This window comes from Schistocerca serialis, chromosome 5 (genome assembly GCF_023864345.2).
Source record: "Schistocerca serialis cubense isolate TAMUIC-IGC-003099 chromosome 5, iqSchSeri2.2, whole genome shotgun sequence".
Taxonomy (NCBI): Eukaryota; Metazoa; Arthropoda; class Insecta; order Orthoptera; family Acrididae; genus Schistocerca; species Schistocerca serialis.
The window spans coordinates 512269577-512295547 of NC_064642.1; the positions used below are offsets into that span (position 1 = coordinate 512269577).

A 25971-nucleotide genomic window follows, 5' to 3' on the forward strand; every position below is an offset into this window, starting at 1 on the left:
TTTTCATAGGGACCTCATCCTGCAAACTGATGGGGAACTCCAGGCTAATCTGGAGCGATGTGGCATTCATTTTGTTAGGCATGTGCAAAAGGGTCGCAAAGCCAAATGCTTCGATACTGGTGCCTGCATTCTGGCTTTTGAGGGGGGTATCCTTCTAAAGAAGATCAAGGTTATGTGCGACAAATGTGATGTGAAGCCATATGTCCCACCACCCAGGAGGTGCTTTCAGTGCTTTGGGCATATGTCTTTCCACTGTACAGTGTGTTGACTGGACACCCTCTCTGTGAAGGAAGCCTCCACATTGCGCCACCTTTGTATGTCACTCACCGGATTTCCTGAATTGGAAGAGAGAAGATCCAACAGTACAAGTCCCTGCATCACCTGTCTTATGCTGAGGCTTGCCAATGGTATGAGGAACTCCATCCAGTGTCACTATCTTCATTTTTTGCCTCTGTTACACTGTTACATCCTTTCCCCTCTTCCCTCTTCCTCACGCCAGCCCCGTATTCTCTGCTCTGTCCCCCCCCCCCCCAGCTATGCAGTACCCTGTAGGTGATGACCACTGACTGAGTCACATGACCACCTCTCGGCTTCTTTACTCTCCCATCCAGGCGCCACTCTCTCTCCCTGTCTGAAGAAGTGCCTGCATTCATTGGCACCTGCCAGTGGTGGGACTCGCCTCCCTGGGACCCCTCTCCCTCGTGTTTCCAAGGCCAGAAGCTTCCTACCACAATTTAGTCACAAGATGCACGATCTGTGTGCCCCAAGATCGCATGCTGTCTTTAGGTTCTGAATCTTGCAGACACCTGTACACCCTCTGTGCACTGCGCTCCTCTACGTCTTCAAGAGAAGAAGAAGAAAAGTGTTCCCAGACAAGGTCTTACCCTCCCCCCCCCCCTCACTGGCTCCAGAGGTACCACCTGCTCCCCTCATAACCTGACATCTTATTTGTGGACGTCACCCTGTCCTTGTTGATGATAACCTCTGACCGAGCGACAAGACCTCCTCTCAGCTTCTTTATTCTAACCTGTACTCTCGCCACATAATCATCCAGTGGAACTGCAACGGATATTGTCGTCACGTACCGGAAATACAGCGTCTTGTCTCCTCCTATTCTGTGTTCTGTCTTGACCTTCAAATGGTTCAAATGGCTCTGAGCATTATGCGACTTAACATCTGAGGTCATCAGTCCCCTAGAACTAAGAACTACTTAAACCTAGCAGTGGCGTGGTTCCAGACTGAAGCACCTCGAACCGCTCAGCCACACCGGCCAGCTCATTATGTTGAATTGTCTACCTTAATAAAGTTGCTCACACCTCTGTTTCTCCTCCTTGGGGACTTCATTGTCCATCAGCCACTCTGGGGAAGTGCCACTTCAGAGGGTACGGGTCTCCTAAGTGACCAGCTTATAACAGACTTAGATGTGTGTCTCCTCAGTGATCAGTCTCGTACCCACTTCAGTGCTGGTCATACCACCTTTACTGCTGTCAGTGTCATGATCTCCTCCGCTGCTCTCGTTGCTTCCCTACATTGGTCATTCCATGATGACATTTGTGACAGTGACCACTTTCCAGTGATTCTACTGTTCTCCTGCTGCCGCCAGGAGGCAGACCACAACGTTGGGCATTCCACAGGGGCAGTTGGCTTTTATATACACTCCTGGAAATGGAAAAAAGAACACATTGACACCGGTGTGTCAGACCCACCATACTTGCTCCGGACACTGCGAGAGGGCTGTACAAGCAATGATCACACGCACGGCACAGCGGACACACCAGGAACCGCGGTGTTGGCCGTCGAATGGCGCTAGCTGCGCAGGATTTGTGCACCGCCGCCGTCAGTGTCAGCCAGTTTGCCGTGGCATATGGAGCTCCATCGCAGTCTTTAACACTGGTAGCATGCCGCGACAGTGTGGACGTGAACCGTATGTGCAATTGACGGACTTTGAGCGAGGGCGTATAGTGGGCATGCGGGAGGCCGGGTGGACGTACCGCCGAATTGCTCAACATGTGGGGCGTGAGGTCTCCACAGTACATCGATGTTGTCGCCAGTGGTCGGCGGAAGGTGCACGTGCCCGTCGACCTGGGACCGGACCGCAGCGACGTACGGATGCACGCCAAGACCGTAGGATCCTACGCAGTGCCGTAGGGGACCGCACCGCCACTTCCCAGCAAATTAGGGACACTGTTGCTCCTGGGGTATCGGCGAGGACCATTCGCAACCGTCTCCATGAAGCTGGGCTACGGTCCCGCACACCGTTAGTCCGTCTTCCGCACACGCCCCAACATCGTGCAGCCCGCCTCCAGTGGTGTCGCGACAGGCGTGAATGGAGGGACGAATGGAGACGTGTCGTCTTCAGCGATGAGAGTCGCTTCTGCCTTGGTGCCAATGATGGTCGTATGCGTGTTTGGCGCCGTGCAGGTGAGCGCCACAATCAGGACTGCATACGACCGAGGCACACAGGGCCAACACCCGGCATCATGGTGTGGGGACCGATCTCCTACACTGGCCGTACACCACTGGTGATCGTCGAGGGGACACTGAATAGTACACGGTACATCCAAACCGTCATCGAACCCATCGTTCTACCATTCCTAGACCGGCAAGGGAACTTGCTGTTCCAACAGGACAATGCACGTCCGCATGTATCCCGTGCCACCCAACGTGCTCTAGAAGGTGTAAGGCAACTACCCTGGCCAGCAAGATCTCCGGATCTGTCCCCCATTGAGCATGTTTGGGACTGGATGAAGCGTCGTCTCACGCAGTCTGCACGTCCAGCACGAACGCTGGTCCAACTGAGGCGCCAGGTGGAAATGGCATGGCAAGCCGTTCCACAGGACTACATCCAGCATCTCTACGATCGTCTCCATGGGAGAATAGCAGCCTGCATTGCTGCGAAAGGTGGATATACACTGTACTAGTGCCGACATTGTGCATGGTCTGTTGCCTGTGTCTATGTGCCTGTGGTTCTGTCAGTGTGATCATGTGATGTATCTGACCCCAGGAATGTGTCAATAAAGTTTCCCCTTCCTGGGACAATGAATTCACGGTGTTCTTATTTCAATTTCCAGGAGTGTATGTCTGCCATGCACTTCGACACCTCGCTCTCGAATTCCATTGATGCGGTCATGCAAAGCGTCTCTCCCACTACTCTTCATGCTGCTGGCACTGCTGTCCCACTATTCACAAGTCTCCCTCGTCGTTGACTGGTGACGTGGTGGACCGAGGATGTAGCTGTCGGGCTGCAGCGATTTGAACGACACCCTTCACTTACCAGTCTCCTCGTTTTTAAGCGTCTCCATGCTAAGGCACGTTACATTCTGAAGCAGAGTATAAAGGAACGCCGGGAGCAATATGTTTCCTCTCTGGGGACGTATGCCTCTTCATTGCAGATTTGCTCCAATCTCTGCAGTCATCTGGGTCGACAGCGACAGTAACTGTCCACACTCTTAACCTCCAAGGTGCACTGTGCACTGATCCAGTGGTCCTTGCAGAACACCTCGTGACACACTTTGCGATCATATCAGCATCCTCTTTCTATCCTGCTACATTTCTTCGGCAGAAACGCCGAGTGGAATAGACCCCCCTCCCGCCCTCTGTTTCAACCTGCACCATCCTGAGCCAAATAAACCCTTCACTGACTGGCAACCTTCGCCGGCTCTTACCTCTTCACGAGACACAGCCCCAGGCCTGGGTTCCATCCGCAACCAGATGATCCAACATTGGATGTTCCCCAGAGGCAACATCTCCTCAGAGTCTTCAACCGCACTTGGTTTACGGGTGATTTCCCACCGCAATGGTGAGGTATTATAGTTATTCCCACCCTTAAGCCCAGGAAGTACCCAATGTCTGCTGACAGCTACCGCCCGATTAGCCTGACAAATGTACGTTCTAAACTCCTTGAGAGGATGGTCAGCTCCAGATTATACTGAGCACTCGAATCTCTGGGCCTTTTGTCCCTGTATCAGTGTGGATTCTCGGCAGGAGGATCTCCAGCTGACCATTTACTCATATTGGAAACAGGAATTCCACAGGCTTTTACTAACTGCCGGCACCTTGTCACGGTCGTCTTTGACCTAATTGAGATACGACACGGCTTGGTGCCATCACATTTTAGCTACTCTCCATGACTGGGTCTTCTTCGGCCCACTTCAAATTTTTATCCGCGAGCTTTTATCTCACTGGCTCTTATGGGTTGGAGTTGGCACTTCACTCAGCGTCTCTCAGATTCAGTAGAATAGTTTCCCACAGGATTCTGTGCTAAGTGCTGCACCCCTCTTCATCGCCATCAATGGGCTTTTACCCTCTGTTGCGACTGTGGTTATTCCGGTGTTGTATGTCAAATCTCTCTTTGTGAAAACGTGGAGTGACATCTGGTACGGTATTGCTCCTAGTTATAAACTCCGGACAGTCAAGGAGTGTACTGCAGTTTGGCATTCTTCCTGCCGCTCCTTTCGGAAGGAGTTCGCTGTTTTATGCCGTCTACGCATTGGTTGTACTATGCTTACCGATTGTTTCCTACTGCGTAACAAACTACCCCCACAATGTGGTTGTGGAGCCAGACTGATGGTATCCCACATAGTGGTGAATGTCCTCTTCTTTTGGCGCTTTATGCTATCGTCTTCCAGATTCCTTAAATTTAATATTTGCAGATGATTCACGGATGGTTGAACTGGTTCTGAGTTTCCTTGCTGAAAGTGGTTTTTATTTCCAGGTATAAGGTTTTGCTTCACTCCCGGAGCAGGAGCAGGGTGGTTGTGGTTGGAACCTTTCTTCACGTCTTCTCGGTCTGGGACACCGTTACCACTCCCCCAAGGAAACACCTTCCTTTTTCCCATTTTTTAGATTTGGTCTCACCTTTTATACCTTCTACTGTGTGTGTTTTAGCTTCATTATTTTATAATTTAACGCCTCTGACTGGGTCCGTCCACTTCTAGCAGACCTTATTTCTTCTGTGAGCAACTTCGGAATCGCAGGACCAATGACCTCGCCGTTTCTCCCATGCTCCTTCTCAATTAATTAATCAGTCAATCACTGTTATGTCATATAATTACACTCCTGGAAATTGAAATAAGAACACCGTGAATTCATTGTCCCAGGAAGGGGAAACTTTATTGACACATTCCTGGGGTCAGATACATCACATGATCACACTGACAGAACCACAGGCACATAGACACAGGCAACAGACCATGCACAATGTCGGCACTAGTACAGTGTATATCCACCTTTCGCAGCAATGCAGGCTGCTATTCTCCCATGGAGACGATCGTAGAGATGCTGGATGTAGTCCTGTGGAACGGCTTGCCATGCCATTTCCACCTGGCGCCTCAGTTGGACCAGCGTTCGTGCTGGACGTGCAGACTGCGTGAGACGACGCTTCATCCAGTCCCAAACATGCTCAATGGGGGACAGATCCGGAGATCTTGCTGGCCAGGGTAGTTGCCTTACACCTTCTAGAGCACGTTGGGTGGCACGGGATACATGCGGACGTGCATTGTCCTGTTGGAACAGCAAGTTCCCTTGCCGGTCTAGGAATGGTAGAACGATGGGTTCGATGACGGTTTGGATGTACCGTGCACTATTCAGTGTCCCCTCGACGATCACCAGTGGTGTACGGCCAGTGTAGGAGATCGCTCCCCACACCATGATGCCGGGTGTTGGCCCTGTGTGCCTCGGTCGTATGCAGTCCTGATTGTGGCGCTCACCTGCACGGCGCCAAACACGCATACGACCATCATTGGCACCAAGGCAGAAGCGACTCTCATCGCTGAAGACGACACGTCTCCATTCGTCCCTCCATTCACGCCTGTCGCGACACCACTGGAGGCGGGCTGCACGATGTTGGGGCGTGAGCGGAAGACGGCCTAACGGTGTGCGGGACCGTAGCCCAGCTTCATGGAGACGGTTGCGAATGGTCCTCGCCGATACCCCAGGAGCAACAGTGTCCCTAATTTGCTGGGAAGTGGCGGTGCGGTCCCCTAAGGCACTGCGTAGGATCCTACGGTCTTGGCGTGCATCCGTGCGTCGCTGCGGTCCGGTCCCAGGTCGACGGGCACGTGCACCTTCCGCCGACCACTGGCGACAACATCGATGTACTGTGGAGACCTCACGCCCCACGTGTTGAGCAATTCGGCGGTACGTCCACCCGGCCTCCCGCATGCCCACTATACGCCCTCGCTCAAAGTCCGTCAACTGCACATAGAGTTCACGTCCACGCTGTCGCGGCATGCTACCAGTGTTAAAGACTGCGATGGAGCTCCGTATGCCACGGCAAACTGGCTGACACTGACGGCGGCGGTGCACAAATGCTGCGCAGCTAGCGCCATTCGACGGCCAACACCGCGGTTCCTGGTGTGTCCGCTGTGCCGTGCGTGTGATCATTGCTTGTACAGCCCTCTCGCAGTGTCCGGAGCAAGTATGGTGGGTCTGACACACCGGTGTCAATGTGTTCTTTTTTCCATTTCCAGGAGTGTATTTGAAGACCTGAATACCTAAGAGCAGAGCACTAGCGCATGTTATTACACTTTTGTGTAATCTTTGATGTGGTTTTGTAATTAACACTAGTTATCATATGGTTGCTTACATGTCGTGTGCCTACGTACCGAAAAGAATCTCTTTGTACACCTGAAGATGCTCAGTTATGGCTGAAATCATAGTTTTTGTAAATTAAATTATGACTGTGCGCGTATCCGAACATCTTAGGGTGTAAGTTTTATTGATAAAGAGTGGGCGGTTTCATTTTCAAGTGTCGAAAGTTAAAGCGTTTTAAATAAAAGTGCAATATGCTTTTTACCGTAGTGTACATAATCTTAAAACTAAGTTTATCATGCAGAAGATTTAAATAGGATTTTCCTCAAAACTTTCATTAAGCACATGTGTTTCGAGATATAAATTGCGGAAAATGATTTTAAAGTTACCTAACGTGAACTTCTTCAGAAAATTTATGTCATCTTCAATAACTGTTTGGAAACATAAATGGTTTTGACTATAAGAATAAAAATGAATTCTAGGCATTTTGTTGTTACTAATTTCATTTTAATTTTTCAGCTTATTACTAGTTTGTTTTGTTTCTCCAAGTCTCATTCATATTAGTTGGTAGCTTGCCATCGCTATAAACATGATACTTTTATAAGAGAAATACCTAAGGCTTCAGTACCGAACTATTATCATTCTGATTTTAAAAATATAACACATGAGGGATTAAATCTGCTCGGAATAATTTTTATGCAGCAGCTCTTTCAAAAGTGTCATCTAGTGAGGCCGTAGAGATTATTATGCATCTTTATAAAACTTTGTGTTCGTAGTTGTTCTCTGTTCAGTAATTAGATGAGCTGTTACACGACAACGTATAGGTAATGAATATTTCATTTAATAACAATACTTAAATATCAGAATCTTTGTTTCTCAACTGAAACAACATTTTATTTGATGAAGTAGGGCTCTTGGTTCCATCGGCCTGGAACTTCAGCCACTGGTTCGTGTCACTGTGAATCAGACATGAAACATGAAACCATAGGCTGAAGCGGAATTAGTCGGAATAAAAAAAAATTGCTAACGGGTATCGTTTGTTTAGCAGTTTCTACCAGTTCTTGAACGCAAAAGCCACAACAGCAACAGCAGTTCCTTTCTACGGGAACGCTGTAATGGTTAAAGGTCACTAGAATTTATTGTTAACACGAATATCTTTCGTTGTAAGTTGGACTAAACGTGATGTGGAACGTGTTTACTAATAATACTACATTATCCGAGACGAAAAAAGCAGTTTTGGAGACAGTATACAGAAGACTGGCACAGATAAAATACATTATATGCTGTTCTGTCTTTAAAAAGTACTGAACCTACAATTAGTGCTTTTGAGTTTACATGCGTACGTGTTAATCGCACTAATAAAAGACGTATATCAGCGGCGTTAAATTAATACATACATACGATTGACAACTTAGAGAATAATTTCTGTCACTGTAGCAAATATTCCTACGAGCTAGTTGTTAAAGCAGAGCTGGGATAAAAGTTTTACAAATATCTGTGTAGTTCTAATACACGTCAAGTATTAAATAGTGACTGAATTTTTTCAAATTCGGTGATCGCCGCAGAAGTTATCATAACAGTACCAAAGATGTAGAATTAATGATAGTACAAGATATTACATTTGAATTTGACATATAACTCAACAAAGAGTCCCACGTGTAATATGGTACTGTGGAGGCAATTTCCTTTCCTATTTGTCTCTCTCGTTTTGTGGCATAAATATTTACTTTAAATGACAGTATTTACAGTAGTAAATGAAGAATTCTTTTGCTGTAGTAGAACACTGTCTGTCACATAGAAAATAATCAGTTGAAGCAAATTACAACTACGTAAGTGCGTTTTTACAGTAACGGACGATTAATGTCTTCCTTTGCAATACATACAACATTATACTGTGTTTGAAATTCGAGAAAATGTAACATACGTATAGCTATAATAGCACTCTCTCAGATCTTTCAAGGTGACACGCAAGTTAAGTTTTCCAACAAGGATTTTGCGAGACGGAATAAGATCTTGTGATTCCCTAGTGGTACGTAATATCATCAGTTTTGATAAGAACAGATTAGATTATTTTGTTATCATCAGGAGAAATGTCGGCGGTATTATGTATACGTAGACGGAAAAGTGTCACAGAAGAAGACGCAGTTCCTGGCATTCACTATGATTTGTGTGATTGGGTCCGTGTTACTATTCCTTTCAGCCAACCTGTGTTATGGTATGTACTGTGTAGTTACTCCTATTACATAACGCACTCGTGTCACAACGTTTTGACGATCCTGCGTATCTTTAATGTGTTTGAGCTAATCTGTCCGTACCAACAAGACTGGCGTATCAGCAGGCAAACACTCAAATCGTCATCCGCAAAGCAGTCCACTCTGTGCGTACAGGATATTTAGTAAGTGAATTAACATTTTTTTGTTTTCCATGTTTATGAATGATACCATTCGTAATAACGAGGGTGAGGCAATTATTATCGGCAATTTAGTTATATTTTTATTTTGGTAGTACTGTCGTTTTACGTTGATGACGCATGCTTTGTTTATTTGCAATTTTCAATCTGCTACGTTAGTTTCGTTATTACTGCCGTGCTGTTAATCATGGCAGCTCCCTGTCTGTTTGCACCAAAGAAGAGCAACGTTCGGTGAACCTTTTTTTGTGGTTGGAAGGGGTATCAACGGCCGAAGTTCATCGAAGACTTTCGCTACAGTACGGGAACAGTATTTTGCCACAACAGAGTGTCTACGAATGGACTGAAAAATTCCGAAAAGGTCGCACAAGTGTTACACACGATGAAGGAGCCGGACTACTGCAAATAAAGAAACCATTGAGCGTTCACGCGAAATGATTCTCTTAGACAGACGATTAACTATTGATGAAGTGGCACATCGTCTCCAAATTAGTCACAGTTCTGCCTACAAAATCATCCACAATAGACTTGGGTTTCATAAAGTTTGTGCAAGATGTGTCCCAAAACAACTCACACAGTTACATAAACAAACGCGCATGGACATCAGCAAAAAACATTTTGGATTCCTATGGTAACGAAGGGGACAACGTCCCACAGAGGACCATTACTGGTGACGAAACTTGGATCCATCATTACGAGCCGGAGAGCAAACGGCAGAGTATGGAATGGAAACATCCAAATTCGCCGTGCAAGAAAAAATTCAAGACCCAACAGTCCGTAGCAAAACTCGTGCTTACGGTATTTTGAGAGTCACAAGGTCCAGTACTGGAACAGTGTGGAGAAAGGGGCGCAGCAATAAACAGTGCACGTTACAGCGAGATGCTTATTGCCAGGCTAAAGCCTGCATTCGAAGCAAACCCCGATGATTGCTGTAAAAAGGTGTTGTAATGTTGCACGACAATGCTCGTTCGCATACTGCTGCCCCCACTGCTGAAACGCTCCACAAACTCAAATTTGAAGTACTGGATCAGCCTCCATATAGTCCCGATCTTGCCCCATCTATCACTTGTTTGGCCCACTCAAACAGGCATTAAGGGGCCATCGATTAGCCTTGGACGAAGCAGTGAAAGAAACGGTGAATTCCTGGCTCGCAGCTCAACCGAGAACCTTCTTGTATGAGGGCCTCAAGAAGCTTGTACAACGATGGACCAAGTGTGTTGAAACGCAAGGAGACTATGTCGAAAAATGATGTTCTTGTAAGTTTCCTACTTGATTACAATAAAATTTTATAACTACTCTGCGGATAATAATTAACTTACCCTCGTACTTTCAAGTTTATATTATACATTTATTCTTCGCTGCAGTCGTAGAGGCAAATAATATTCTTACACTCATACCTCCAGATGTCAGACACTCAGTTCGGTACCAAACGTTGTATGTCGATAGATTATCAACCAAAAGACCTATTTACTTCGTGCTATGTGCTGTCGTTTTGTAGAATATTCGCAAACGGCAATTAAAAGCAACACCAGAACTACGAAGCACAGGAAAAGCGTATTTGTGAGAAGTCATTTTGTAGATCTCTCGTAAGTGAGTTGGTTGAGCTTCATACCAAATGTCCTGCGTTTGAACGTCTGCAGACGACAACTTTTTTTAACAGTTTACGCATGAAACTCTTATATGGGAGAACATTTTCCTGGCATGTGAAAGAACTTTCGGAGTTTGTAGCAGTGTTCATTTGGCAGTCTGCTTTCACTTCGTTAGTTGAATGTAGCAAACCTGTAGAGTAAATTTGTATAGATAGGTGTGATGTTCTGTCGGACTTGTGGGACAGAACAGACACCATTCATGATGAAGCAAGTAGTGCATTTGCAGTTTCACAGAATAAACGTAAGGAATCGGAAAATTGGAAAAGTTGCATCACACATGCAGAAGTATGAATAATAATAATAATAATAATAATAGTAATAGTAATAATAAAAGACTGGAGATGGCAGCGCCGCCGTACATCAGATGCGCACGTTATGGCTAGAGTCCCGTGTTTGTGCACACAGACAAATGGGTCTGCAGTTGCTACCAGTTTGCACGCAACAGCTACAGTTGTTGTGCGACATGAATCCATGGAACGTTATTGACAGTCCGGTCGAACTGTTACAAAGCAACTGTTAGGTATGTTAGACAACGGAAATAACTCAGGATGAGAGAAACTGAACGGCATTCCTAATGGGCGTAGATGATCAACGAATGCGTCGAACGTCATCGAGGAGGAAACATTAGATACTGACGAGCTCACACCAGGTAAAGCGGAAACGTTCATTTGTGACCAAGTGAATGGACTAGAGTTGATGTCTTGGATATTGTCACTAGAAGGCTCCTCAGGCGATGGAAATGATGAAATACCACAGAAGGAGAAAATGGTAGTGTCTTACTCAAGAAACGATGAAGTTAAAATGCTCAGATATTGGCTTAACATCAAAATGCAGTCGAAGCCAAGCCAGAAATTGGCACATCACACTATTCTGCAATGAAAAGAAGATTTCGCAAAATATTTCCTTCCACGGTGTATGTTGTATGAATGGGAACAGCAGTGAGCAAGTGGACAATTAATGTGTGTGAAGGAGAAGTACAAACATTTTACAATGCATGTGATGGAGACCTTCGAACACCATCGCCAGGTAGATCGACGAGTTACGATGTAGACATCAAATTGCGGGCTAAAACAGAAGCAAGCCATTTACATTTCACAAGATTTGACACGCGTGACATTTGTGTCTTGAGCTGCAACGCTAAAAACAATATTGTAAGCCGTAAAGTCAAATCTTTTTTCCGCAGTGAACATGTGTCACAACTGAAACCACATGCAGAAAACGGTAGAGACATGGCAACAAGAATCTCGTGCACTCATGACTGCCTATACAGAGGCAAATATCTACAACGCCGAAGAAAGTGGATTCAAAAAGGAGATGGCTGTTGGCCGCACTCTTGCAACTAGATGTTCTACAGATATTGTACGAGTAGGTGTTGTACAGTCCGTTCACAAGTAAACGCATACGTACACAATTATTCATTGCTTCCACAGACGTAAAAAATTGCTCCAAAGCTGTTTTTGGTCCTTCACGACTCTCGTTCTTTGAGTACTCATACACATCAGTCCATGTTCCCAGCACCAGATTTAATCGTCGACTCTCTCTCCTCCGGAAAAATGACGAAAAAACTGTTCAGGACATTTCTGCAAGAAGTGATAGTGGAACAAACCAGTGGAGAGAAACTTCTACAAATGCTGGACTCTTACGGGGTACACACATACCCAAGTGTTCTTCAGGACCTGCACGCACAAAATAACCTACTGGAAGACAAAATCACAATTTACGTAATTCCAGCAAACAAAACTTCCATTTTTAAACCACTTGATCTTCATGTCTTCAGAATGTACAACCATATGACTCGTAAAATGTCCGTTGCTGCTCGAGATTCTTCGGAAAAGATTTGTCTATAACAATGGAATAACGTTCTTAAGCTACAGTCCCTCAGATGCAATCAGTTGTCTGCTCCAAGTTTCTATAACTGTCACCGTCACGGTTGGATAGTGGCTAAATCCGTTGATGAACTCAGAGCCTCTGAAACTTCGACTAAGTTCCATTTCAGACACGAGCTTTCACTCTGCAGCCTACAGGATGGATGCCCAAATGTGGGATTCTTCAAATGTGTTTGGTGTACGAAAGTAATTTGTTTCATACACTTTTTCGTATGCAACCATTATTGTGAAGCGTTTGTTGGTGAGTGAATGACAGTGTGTGTGAGTGTATTTGTCTGGTAGTGTTTGCGTTGATTTTTGAACCTTATGTTCTTATTATTCATCTTATTAGTTTGTTTATTATTACGAGTATTAGTTTTATTATGTGCATTATTGGTTCAAATGGTTCTGAGGATTATGGGACTTAACATCTGAGGTCATCAGTCCCCTAGAACTTAGAACTACTGAAACCTAACCTAAGGACATCACACACATCCATGCCCGGGGCAGGATTCGACACTGCGACCGTAGCAGTCGCGCGGTTCCGGACTAAAGCGCCTAGAGCCTCTCGGACACAGCGGCCGGCCTTTATGTGCATTATTATTAGTGTTATTATTACTATTACTTCCAGACAGCCGACCGCTGTCACCGAGCGGTTATAGGCGCTTCAGTCCGGAAACGCGCTGCTGCTACGGTCGCAGGCTCTAATCCTGCCTCGGACATGGATGTGTGTGATGTCCTTAGGTTAGTTAGGTTTAAGTAGTTCTAAGTGTAGGGAACTGATGACCTCAGGTGTTGAGTCCCATAATGCTTAGAGCCATTTGAACCATTTGAATTTCCGAACATATGATGCAATTGTTTTCTTATTTTTCTGTTCTGATTGTATATTGTGTGAAACTGCAAATGTACCCTATAGATCTTCTACTTTCAAGGAACGGAGCGAAAGCACACTGCCAAGAGAACATCGTCGCAAACTACAAACAGCCCTTTTACATGTCTTAAGCATGTTGTACCAAATAACGCTTTCATGCACAATACAGTAAACAAATTTTTTTTCACAGGGATTTGAACTTAGCGCCCCTGGTAGGACGATCTAACGCTCTACCAACTTCCCTACGGAGTCCCTACAGTTCAGTAATTCACAGATTCCCAGATATTGGAAAATTGATTATTCTGTTCATATCTGTTGTTGGGATTTGCACAATAGTATCCTATTTTCCTAATGTGATCTCCTGCTTATAGACTGGAAATTCTGTCCGTTACTGTCTCTGTATCTATTTCACGAGTAAAATTCCTCACCGTCAACTTAGAATTCTTGCAGTAAATTTTTAAAAGCCTCAATGTCACCTTTACAGCGGTCAGCCAAAATAATGGGTCGCAAGCGTGTCGGTAGTTTAATCAAACGAATTGTTATTAATTCTTGTGCATCATGTGCTGAAAATAGTCCACCAGTTTACAAAAGTCCGATTGTTCAAAATGCTGTAGCGCAATAATACTGTTCAAATGGTTCAAATGGCTCTGAGCACTATGGGACTCAACTGCTGTGGTCATCAGTCCCCTAGAACTTAGAACTACTTAAACCTAACTAACCTAAGGACATCACACACATCCATGCCCGAGGCAGGATTCGAACCTGCGACCGTAGCAGTCGCACGGTTCCGGACTGCGCGCCTAGAACCGCGAGACCACCGCGGCCGGCCAATAATACTGTTTTTGACTCTGTCTTGTGTTGTTTCAGATCGATATGCCGACAAAAATGCGTGATAAAATTCACCTTTCGTTTGGCCTACTTGTACGACTGCTCTCGTTCTTGTGACTGGCACAGATTCTAAAAAGCAACATACATAATCAAGTTTATGACCAATTGACCATGAAGTTGGGAGTCAATATTGAAACTGATGTAGCCATTCTTTGGCCTGCATGTCATTAGGACAATTTCGAAAAATTTTAAACTTTCTAACTGCAAGAAATAATTTGTAATCAAATGAATCATTCTGGTGGGAGGATAAGATATTTTTCGCTCTGTGTGAGACATCCGCACTATCTTGTCATAGGCGGAGGTTCGAGTCCTCCCTCGGGCATATGTGTGTGTATTAGTCCTTAGGATAATTTAGGTTAAGTAGTGTGTAAGCTTAGCGACTGATGACCTTGGCAGTTAAGTCCCATAAGATTTCACACACATTTGAACATTTTTTTATCTTGTCATAACGCACTGTGTTTACTTCACAGATCATCTACATAGCACAAATCAGAAAGTTCGTCAGGAGTATTAAAACACAAAGTATGGCAATCGGTATCATCATTCCCGTTACTGATTTTCCGTTCAGTGGGCGATAATCGGTCAACGAGTTTCTTTACAACAGACTTGTGCTCTTGATTAATGGTCATCTGTCACTGTTTAAAACGTTGAAGAGAAAGACATTCTTCTGAATCGGCTAAAGGAACAGGCAGTGTGACATCAGAATTTTTGTCCGCAGCTGTCTAGTTGGGTCACGGTTAAAGAAAGTTCGCCTACCTGTTGGGTAAATGTATTTACAGAGTGACCGTTATTTAACTACATGAAATATAATCTTCGTAACTTCTGAACGGCTTGCGTTAGGAATTTCAAACTGCACCGTTGGGCGAGGGGTATGATGGGAATTAGTATGAACTGTATGGTTTGGTTTAGCGACGAAGCTGACTTTCATTTAAATGGGTTCGTCAATAAGCAAAACTCGTGCGTTTGTGGCGCTGAGAACCTGCATTTCGTGATCGAGGAGTCTTTTCACCCTCAACGGGTGGCTGTGTGTTGTGCAATGTCCAGTCACGAAATAATCGGTGCGATATTCCTTGATGGTACGGTGACTACCCAACGATACGTGAAGGTTTTGGAAGATGATCTCATCCCCATTGTCCAAAGTAACTCTGATTTCAACACGATGTGGTTCATACAAGACGGAACTCGATCCTGTCGAAGCAGGAGAGTGTTTGATGTCCTGGAGGAGCACTCTGACGACCGCATTTCTGCTCTAGGGTTCCCAGAGGCCACTGGCATGGGCCTCGATTGTCCGCCACATTCTCCGTGACTCCTTTTTTTGAAGCTATATTAAAGACAAGATGTGCAGCAATAACCTCAAAACCGTTGCTGAGCTGAAAAGAGCCATTCAGGAGGTCATCGACAGCTTCGATGTTCCGACTCTGATAATACCTTCAGAATACCTTGCAAAAGATCACTGTTCCCATCTGTAGTATTACGTCAAGAATTGGGGAGATTGGATCCGTTTGGTCAATACAAAACCTAAATCTTTAACTCTCAGTTAGAAAGGTGGATCCTATACCACCAACACACAGTTGAAGTGCAGTACACTACACACCAATGCCTGCATCTATCCTGCCTCATTGATGTTCCGTACAAGACCACTACTACTTCGTTGTATTACGTTTCGTTTCTTTTTCACACTTTATTTTAGCTTTAGAACATTTTACAATGAACAAATTAAGTATTTTGACAACGTTTTACAATGAACAACTTATGTATCTGTACAACATTTGACAATGAACACATTAGCGCTTACATAATAAAACCAACACACACTAAACATCCAAGAATTAGAGAATTAGAGAGGAAGGTTTGGCCGATTTAAACGAGAAAACTAAACAGATTAAGCAAGATGTTCGTAAGGAGTTCAACCCTGTCAAGAGACGAACTCCCTGAAACGGCCGAAATTCCACAGTTGTAACGGCAAGACAGTCAGTTTGAAACTCACATATAATGTCTAGAAGAGCAGTGTCCATCGCTTAAGGCTAGAGAGGCAGAATTTGCTACCCAAGAACACTTACTGGGTGACAATTGTTGAACTGTACGAAAAAACAGATCTGTGTTCGTCCTTCGCTACAGTCCTGCCGTCAGTTGGCATGTGCTTCAGCTTCAAGGTCGCAGTAATAACAAAGGAAGATCATGTGTTCGGCGAGACAAATGTATTGACTACAGGTTTTGCATACATAGTTCGTCTTTCTGTCCTTCTTGCGGCCGCACATCCCAAACCTTGATTGAATTCTTCTTCGCCATATTTGGGGGAGGAGGTGTGACGGCTTGGTTGCTGGAACTAGGAAAGAAGTCCCAGTCCCTGAAGCGCTGCTGCAACGTTTTATAAGGTGCCTGGATGCATCCTGGTGCTTGTAAAGCTGCCCTCGAAGAAGGGTGAGGGCGAAGGTTTTGAGGAACTGAGGACGTGTAAAGGTTACCCGAGGCGAGTTTCAGAGATGGATTAATTGCGCATTGATTCCACTGACGTTGAGTATCGAGGAGAACTTCCTGAGTGGCCATCTTCTGCAAGTTTGGCTCACCTCAAGTTCCGCACAACTGTCGATACTGCCTTTGCTCTTATTGTAGCGGGCAGTCACCTCAGGCTTCTTCTTGTCCCCAGCCGATTCATCTATATGATCATAGTGGTGAAAGGTGGAGGGAAGAATCACAACCTTCTCCTTTTTTAGAAAGTAGGACGCCAAGATATCTGATTACTGAATCCGAACATGCTGCAGCAGACTGGGCGGTCAGTGGGGTTCCTTTTCTGTTTTTCCTAACCGCTCCAACCAGAGTCATCTTGTGCTTGCGTAGCAGTGTACTTCCAGATCCAGGTATTTTGGTTATGAAGTGTTCACACATCAGATGGGGAGTTTCTCTCGTGGAAAGCTCCGTCAGGTTGCTCTCCGATGTACACCTCCATGCATGAGGTGCAAAACACCTTTTACTCCCACAGGGCCTTGATGCCGTACCTGGCTGGCTTTGTCAGGAGGTATTAAATGAATATGCGTCGGCCACGGAACCTCTCCAGTTTCTCATCGATCGTAATGTTGCTAGTGAAGATGTAACTGTCCTGATAGTTCCTCTTGAACTGGTAGAAGACTTCACGGATTGGACAGAGCTTATACTGTTCCCTCCGAGTCTGTTGGGTACTGAGATCGTGAAACCTGAGACATCACAGGAGGAATCTGACTCGAGTCACCGTCATCGTCAGGGGGAAGATCTCAACACCATTTCCATCGGTGGTTCAGAAGCTTCCAAGCTCCTTTCGTCCAGCTTTGAATCCCCCAATTAGATCGAGAAGCACTAGGAGAACCATGACCTCAGGTTTGCCCGTCTCCCCACACAGGCTATCTGTCTTGTAGTTTTCGATACGCATCGCTATTTCCTTTTTGGTACAGTCGACGATGATCCGGACAGTAACTGGTGTAATTGAAAGTCTTCGCCCTCCTTGCGTTTCTCGTCGGTCCAGGAGCTTCTTTGGGGTGTTCCAACATCTGGTCCTAGCCTTCTGTGGGCCTGGGGGATTCTTCATCACTTGGTGGCCCCATCCGTTCCGACATAGATGTCGTCACATTTAATATGGCAGTCGATTCCATCGTCGCTGGCGTCCTCATGTGAGTCAGTGTCGTGTTCATTCTCTGCAGTTTCACCGTCAGACTCCTCGCACCTATCAACAGTTAGCGGTTCTTGTAGTTGGTGACGCTCCACTTTTTCGGCTTCCTCCTGCCCTTCCTCCACGTTTCGCAGTAGCCTCTTAATCCTAGCTCTTTCCCATCCATATGACGGCATCCAAGCCGGCCGCGGTGGTCTCGCGGTTCTAGGCGCGCAGTCCGGAACCGCGCGACTGCTACGGTCGCAGGTTCGAATCCTGCCTCGGGCATGGATGTGTGTGATGTCTTTAGGTTAGTTAGGTTTAAGTAGTTCTAAGTTCTAGGGGACTGATGACCACAGCTGTTAAGTCCCATAGTGCTCAGAGCCATTTGAACCATTTTTGAACGGCATCCAAAATACATATATTGTAATACACTACAATAAAGTAATTATAATATAATATTATACAACAGTGGCCCAGTTATAAAACAACAACTGTTATTTTCATCGGAAAGTATAAGACTGTTGCAATAATGTATTATAGTATTACAGGTCTGTAGAGTATCTGTCACTTATTCTAAACACAATATAACACTACAAATGCATAAAAAGAAAGAATATCACTTGCATTACACTCTGTAGTGTTTTAGTAGTTCACAATTGAGAATATAGTACTTTCCGTAACATTGGTGTTCAAAGATGCACAGAATACACAGTAGTTCTATTCCTACTCACCAAAACTTTAATTGTTCTTCAGAAAACTTAACTTAAGTTTGCCTGGTAATAAATATGTAAAGTGAACTGTGTTGCTGTAAAGGCACACAGTGTATAATTACATCAGTTGTCTCACGTATCTTGGAAGTAACTGCTAAGTCAAAGCCTATAATTGAAATTTTAGTATGTATAGTTGCAAAATAAAATTTTATCTGACTACAAAAATCAGCAGACTAACATGTAATTATGCATCCTGATCGGATAAACAGGTGAAGATTTCTTACATATTTTTAAGATGCGTGTTCATAAGTATCAGACTGGTATCTGAGGAACGCGTGAAAATTATTTTGAGAATTCAATTACGTAAATCTCGGTGCAGGACAGGAGAACTATGTGAAAATTTAATTTTAGGAGGAAATATGTCAACTCATGATACATGATGCGAAATCCTGACTAGCCAATACATCAAACAATTCCTCTGTGAGAAAGAAATCCATTTTTAATGTAATTTGTACGTGCCATCTACCTGCAAAAAATGACTCAGATTAAAATGTTGGCCCTGATTATTGCTAATCTCTATCTTTAGTCCTGCAAACGATCACTGTATCACGACTGTTAACGTTATTGCGTAGCAAATGAGCGTAAAATTTAATCCATCTGACTTTCTGATAAAGCTCCTTAAAAATTCACAAGGTTGCACATTCCTGAAATCTTCTACTGTATTAAGCATCTGAAAAATATGATACTTTTTTCACAAATACGCTCCGACAGTCACTGTGCCCTACAGTGGCCCTGAACTTTGATGATAAATTTATTGGTCTACGTCTGCGCACCGAAAGCTCCTCTGCTCTGTAACTCGTTGCCATTAGAAATAATGAGGTGACCATCAAACAATTAAATTTTATTTACCGTAATTCCCAAGTGCGATGCGAGACGGTATCTTACCAATTTTCATAAAATGCTTCTCATTACACAACCCGCGAAGTGCAATGCGAGTGCGCAAACAGAATCATGAAACTAAAAACGAAAATGGGAACTAATCTTAACGACTTATAAATGAGAATGACTCCGAGTTAAACTATGCTTCATGAAGCTATGAGAACAGTACACCTTTTCACAAAGTTCTCACACCTAGACAAGTTAGCAAAAATTTCCAAATAACTCTCCTGTGTGTAACTGCTTTCCTTGACACTTGTTTCAACTAAAAGACAACGACATATGCTACGTTACAGAATTTCTGCACCAAACTTCAATCATCCACAATGTTCTAACAATAAGAAGCTACACAGTTACAAATATTAAAAAAAAACTGGATTATCTTAAAAGCTGACATTTATCATTCTTCCATTAACATAACCTCATTTGCTCAATACCTTACCTCAAAACTACTATTACGAAATTCTTTTTAAATATTGCTGTCTCCGCTACATGGCATGCCAGCTTCCATCCTTTATAAACCAAATACATTCCCAGACTGCCCAACACACACTGCAGCTGTTCTCTGACCAACATCACTGTCGCAAACACAGGCTTACTAAGAATATGGTTATATCGACACTACAGAGACTGAGTACATTATCAAATTCTCAACTTCATTCTCCTTTATGAGCAAAACTTCCTGAACATCGTCGTGGCAAATAGGACAGCCCCCTTTCAAACTGTACTTCGATCCCGCGACAGAGGATGGTATCCTGTGGCTGCGAAATAGCAGAGTGATCTCCGTGATAAAAATAATTTTTTCGGCTCAGAAACCTTCATTCTTTGCCTTGTCCGCTCGTGTGTTTTCTGAGTTAGAAAGTGTAATGATATGCAAAGATTTTTAATGGAATCCATGGTCATTGCAGCAGCAAGGGTAAACGTTTTGGGTAAATACTCTTACTGCCTGCTGAGAGTAGTAGTCTTGTATATTTCAGTAAACCGACGGTTTCTGAAAATCACACGCAAAAATATTATTGCTTGACTTGAACGGAAGTAATGGCCTCAAACTGCTTACAGTTACTTTTTTATAGCGTATCTGGGTGATTTTGGCGATGGACGCAATGACAGTAATAGCTGAAAATAAAAGAATTCGAGAGGCAGAGAATATTCTCGGTTGTTACATCCTGACGGCGGGATACAAGATCTCGCGCGCTATTGCTCACGGAACCTATCGTAAATAAAGTGTGTTCATACGTCACAGGATAGAGTAATGATTTCTCAGATGTTACCCAAATTAACTTCGTAGTTTTCTTAACATCTTTCTCGTTGGAAGTTTCTAGAAGTTCCAACACAATGCAAATTCATAAGTGACGATATTTTTCGTTCCACAAGCAGAATAGTTTCAATCCTCTTACGGTATTTTATTTTCTACCTCGGAATGCTTTCACCTTTTCACGATAAAATATATATCTCACCGATCTACAAACTTGGAGAAGTATTTTTCTTCAAACTTGCTTGCAAAGTTAGTTTTTCTCCTTTTGGTAGCTACTGGCTAGACTGTTCTTTTGTAAAATTCTTCATCATATTCTAGACTGAACATACAGGTGTCTAGCATTCTTTACGCGATTTTTACTAACATTTTAATTAGTACTAACTGAGAATGCTGTAGGACGATGAAATGATCTCGAGATGACAGCAGCTAGAGTAGTGGTACAAGGTGCCTTCCACCATGCACCATACGGTTGCTTGCTGAGTGTGTACTTAAACGTAGACGTAGAGTCTCAGATCCCGTTTTATAACATGTAACTATCCCCGGAATGTTATATCAATGATGCAAGAATTATGTTACGTATATGATTCTCCAAATATGTTTCTTCTGTTGCAGGTGCACCTCCAGGACAGACTGACTCAAGAGTTGTGAACGGCACAGAGGCTGGAGATAATGAATTTCCTTTCATGGTAAAATGTCAGCGTTAATGGGCTATTTATTGCCTTCATTTAAGCGTTCAAATGCAAATCCCAAATGGCTGTACTTACAAAGCTACTGAGAGAGCACCCTGTAAGTGGCTAATTTAAACGTGATGGTCTGCTCACGTGACATTAGTGATAATCAAAATCACAGGGCAAGGTTAGAAGACTAGTCAGTCAGCAGAGTATCATCCTCTCAAACGACGCCACTGCAGGAGTGACTGCAGCTATCATAATTACATAGCCCATGAGTAGGTGCCAATCTTGATAGAAATTGAACGTCAGCACTATAATAATAATCCACATTTGACAGTTGGTACTAGAGGCGAACGTGCTATAATCAGTCATTACTACGATCGTTCAAACTGTATTTACTCCCTCTATAAATTGTGTAATCACGGGACCGTGCATTTACTACGCTCTGACACACCATCTCCTTAAACACTAACTCCCGAGTCTTCATAATATTTCTCACATTATCTGGTGTAATTATTGAATTGCGCTTATCCTGAGTGTCAGACTACCGTTTCCGAGACAGGGAGGTGCACCGGCCCTGGATAGAATCCACCCGGCGGACTAACCACGAGCGTCACTGAGCTGATCAGATTGGATGCGGTTTTTGAGGGGTTAGTCGCAACCCCCAAAAGATGATTACCTTGCTGGTACCTATGTCCTGCTTCAGTTACGCGATTAGCAAACATTTCGAAAACATTTGCTCACATTCCCACGAATTACACTACATGCAAACAGTTTGGGTACATATATTTCATCCCGCGGAGTACAAGGGTGACGACAGGAAGGACATATAGTCACCCATTAAACTAACCATCCCAGATCCGTTAATAATCACGCAGACCCTGCCCCAATGTGGGACAATGGCGAAAGAAAAATAAATCTATGAACCTATAGGAGTGGCATTCAATAAGTAATGCAACACATTTTCTCCTGAAAGTAGGTCTGTTTTATTCAGGATTCCAATACACCATACGATTTCTAGCTCTCTTGGCTACAAAACCCTATCTTTCAACACAATTTCCATCCAGTGCGACAGCCTTACGCCACCTTGCTGTGAGGGCCTGTATGCCCGCATGGCACCACTCCTGATTGATGTCGGAGCCAACGCGCCGCTGCTTCAATAACTTCCCCATCATTCACGTACGGCTTCCAACAGAGTGCATCCTTCATTGCACCAAACATATGGAACTTCTTCAGAAATAAAACTCTCAAATTGGCATGTCACGTATTAAACTATTTAATTGTTTGATTCTTAGTTTAATACGTGACATGCCTATTTGAGAATTCTATTTCTGAAAAAGGCATTCACAGCAGTGGCGAAACCTGGCTCAAAAGACTCCTTTTCGCAACCGAGGATTGCTGTTGCTGTTAATTTCACAGTGCTCTTGTTCACTGTCAGGTCTCCGCACACAGTCTGCAAGTGCCTATGAATATCTGCGATGCTCTGGTTTTGCGCCAAAAGAAACTCAATGACAGCAGTCTACTTAGAACACACCTCCGTCACAGACACCAATTTGAAGGCTACTCATAGCGCCGCTACCTATCGAAACTTCATGAAACTATAGAGGCCGAAGCGAAAATATTCCACGATGTCGCACAATAAATTCTGCATTTCTTAACGAAACTCGTCATGAAAATAATGTTTTGATTTACATATTGAACGCCCCTTGTATCCGCATGTACTTCCGTCAGTGCTTATTCATTATAAACTTCAGATTGCTGCTTAACATTTCTCTTCAGTGGTTTCTTCTACTTTGCTCCTTTTTCTAGGATTTCTTGCCCTTCGATAGACCTTGGCGATTCCTTTCCTTGGGTTTCACGTATTAGGCCGTTGTGTGATTTTGTCGACTTGCTTGTTCGAGGCAGGAGGGACTGATGACCTCGTAGTTTGGTCATTAAGTCAATTAATCAATTTTCGGTGGACTCACATTTCATTTCCATCCAGTTCCTGTTTTGCTGTTATCGATTGGCTTCAATGTCTTGCTGTGTTCCAGGATTATACGAGGTAAAAAGCGTGAGTCCCCCTCTACATATTCGCCGTTCAATAGGACAAATTTTACTCGATGAACGATGACTTGGTGGAAATCTTCGTGGTCGATGGATGCATTTCCGCTCCTCAATAAAAGTTTTACTTCAGAAAAGTCACCCGTCGTCATTTTGAAATTGTGGCACGGCAGGACTGTCATACCGTAGCCAAGGTAGCCTCTGAGGGCCGGCAACCCATATAACACCACAGAGGACGAGGTTGTCTATGCCCAAAGGCGTACCCAAAACAATCATGGTAAACACCGGCTACTTACTCACTAGTTAATGGAAACAAACATTCCGAGCACTACTTCCTGCAGGAGGAGCTCGAGCCACAGCCTGCAGGAAGTAATACTACACCGAAATCTGATTGGCTGGAGACAGCTATTTAAGGGCTAGAACCAGGCCTGAAGTTCAGTTCACTCCGGATGCCGGCCTCGAGTACTGCAACCGTCGAAGTTTGCGTCTTCGTCTCGGAATTGGACGGTTACTAGTGTGTGAGCGTGTTACCACCAACCTTTGTGGAAAATAAAAAGTGAACTTCTGTTTGCCTCAATTAGAAGACATTTTTCTTTATTGTTACCTATCGTTTGTATGTTCAGTCATCAACCTTGTGAACTTACATCAATAAAAGTTGTGTTGTGAAAAATTGCGAAATGTCAGTCACGACAAGGACAATACGGGAATGGGCGAAATTTGATATCCCAAACAAGAATAATATGACATCGTATCCTCTACAGAATGAAGTGGGGCGTTATAGTGGAGCAAATCCATCCCATATGACGGTTTTCTGCTAACCTTCGTGTTTACAGCCAACCGTTACCTTGTTAGTAGATTTCCAGAGTTTTCTCCTATGATAGTTCGTCACTTGAATGCATTATCTGTTAGCATCATACCGTGTCAATCCTCATCTTCGCACAAAAAAAAAGAAACAGAAATCACAGTATCAACTTGTCCGGACGGAGATTATTGCGCTTTCACGCTTTTAGGCAGTGATGAATAAACATGTTTTTACTCCTTGCTTTTTTCCTTTGTCTCGGGTCACAGTGACACACGCAACGTTTCCGCTGCCGCTTCGATTAGCCGGCGTTTTGGGTGGATGTGAAAAGGGCAGCGGGAGTGATCCCCGATTTGTTTGACGCATGGGAGAGTGTCATGACGGTCCAGAAGAGACTGAACTGACATACGCATGAAGACAGTCGCAAACTACCACATTAAAATCTAGTTGCAAAATGCAAAGAATCACCATTAAACCGTGAATCTATGTTTATGCTACAGCTTCTATTCTTGCTCTGTAGATATCGTGAGGACAAGGTTAGTATAATTCCAGCGCACACAGAGGCATTTCAGCAAACATTCGCGCGCTCCGTATATGGTTGGAAAGGAAACAAGAGCTAATTCGACAGCATTCAATAAATACTGTAACATTTCTTGCTCTTGGCCAGTTGCAATTGAAACAACGTGCTATTCACTGTAAGACATCGTCGGAAACTCCCGCTTCAGCATGTAGTTTAATGAAGCGCCGATAGGTGGCAGCGTCGTCAAAGCGGCGTCTGTGACGGAGGTGCGTTCCAAGCCGAGAGCTGATATCCATAGATGCTTTCAGACTGTCTACGGAAATCTGTCAGTGAACAAAAGCTCGGTGAATCGTTAGGTAAGGCGCCTGTCATCATCCCGACAAGTTCGCCAAAGTCTGTACGATCTCCCGCGTGCCAGCAGGCTGTATGCAGCTGAGACTCCTCAAATGCTGGAACGTGTGAACCGTCTCATTCCAGGTAATCGACGGATCACGATAAAACACCTCCTTGCACAAATGGACGTCTCTGTTGGTTCTAGAGATACACTCTTCCACAATTTGCGGTATCGAAGGCGTACACCCGCTGGGTTCCTGGCCGTCTAGCAGAGGACCATAAAGAGCAAAAAAGGAATATCTACGTGGAAATGCTTGCACGTTTCGAGGTGGATCGTGATAATTTTTTGTCTAATGTTGTCACAGGCGATGGGTTCACCACTTCGAAACGGAAACAAAACGACAGTCCTTGGATAGTCGCCACATTACACTCCTCGAAGTTCAAAACCCTTACCCTCAGCCGGTAATGTCATACGACCGTCTGCTGTCCTCCATCATGGAACAACGATCAGGTGGAAAATGCATTGTGCTGCCCTCAGGAAACTGAAGAAACGACTTCAGCATCTTCGTCGCCACAAAAATAAACCGACCTTCACCTTCTCCATGACAAGGCAAGGCCTCACACAAGTCTGAGCACCCGAGAAGAGCTCACAGAACTTCATTGGACTGCTTTCCTTCACCCACCCTGCGGCCCGGATTTCGCACTTTCCGACTATCATCTATTTGGCCGAATGAAGGTTGAACTATGCGGCGAGCAGTACGTTGATGATTTAGAGGTTATTGATGCACCAAGACGTTGGCTCCAACGTCTAGCAGAAGAGGAGAACTATGTGGACATACACCCCCTCCCACTAAGCTGGCGTAAGACCACT

The 25971-nt window shown here is 44.3% G+C and overlaps 1 protein-coding gene across 1 annotated transcript in view; it reads left to right on the forward strand.

Moving 5' to 3' along the window:
* Positions 1-11841: 11841 nt before the first annotated feature.
* Positions 11842-25971, forward strand: part of LOC126482042 (trypsin-1-like) — a 54786-nt gene continuing 40656 nt past the window's right edge. The window contains exons 1-3 of the mRNA XM_050106015.1: positions 11842-11952; positions 17192-17384; positions 21347-21420. Coding sequence (XP_049961972.1) covers positions 11842-11952; positions 17192-17384; positions 21347-21420 — 378 coding nt within the window. The remainder of the gene's footprint in view (positions 11953-17191; positions 17385-21346; positions 21421-25971) is intronic.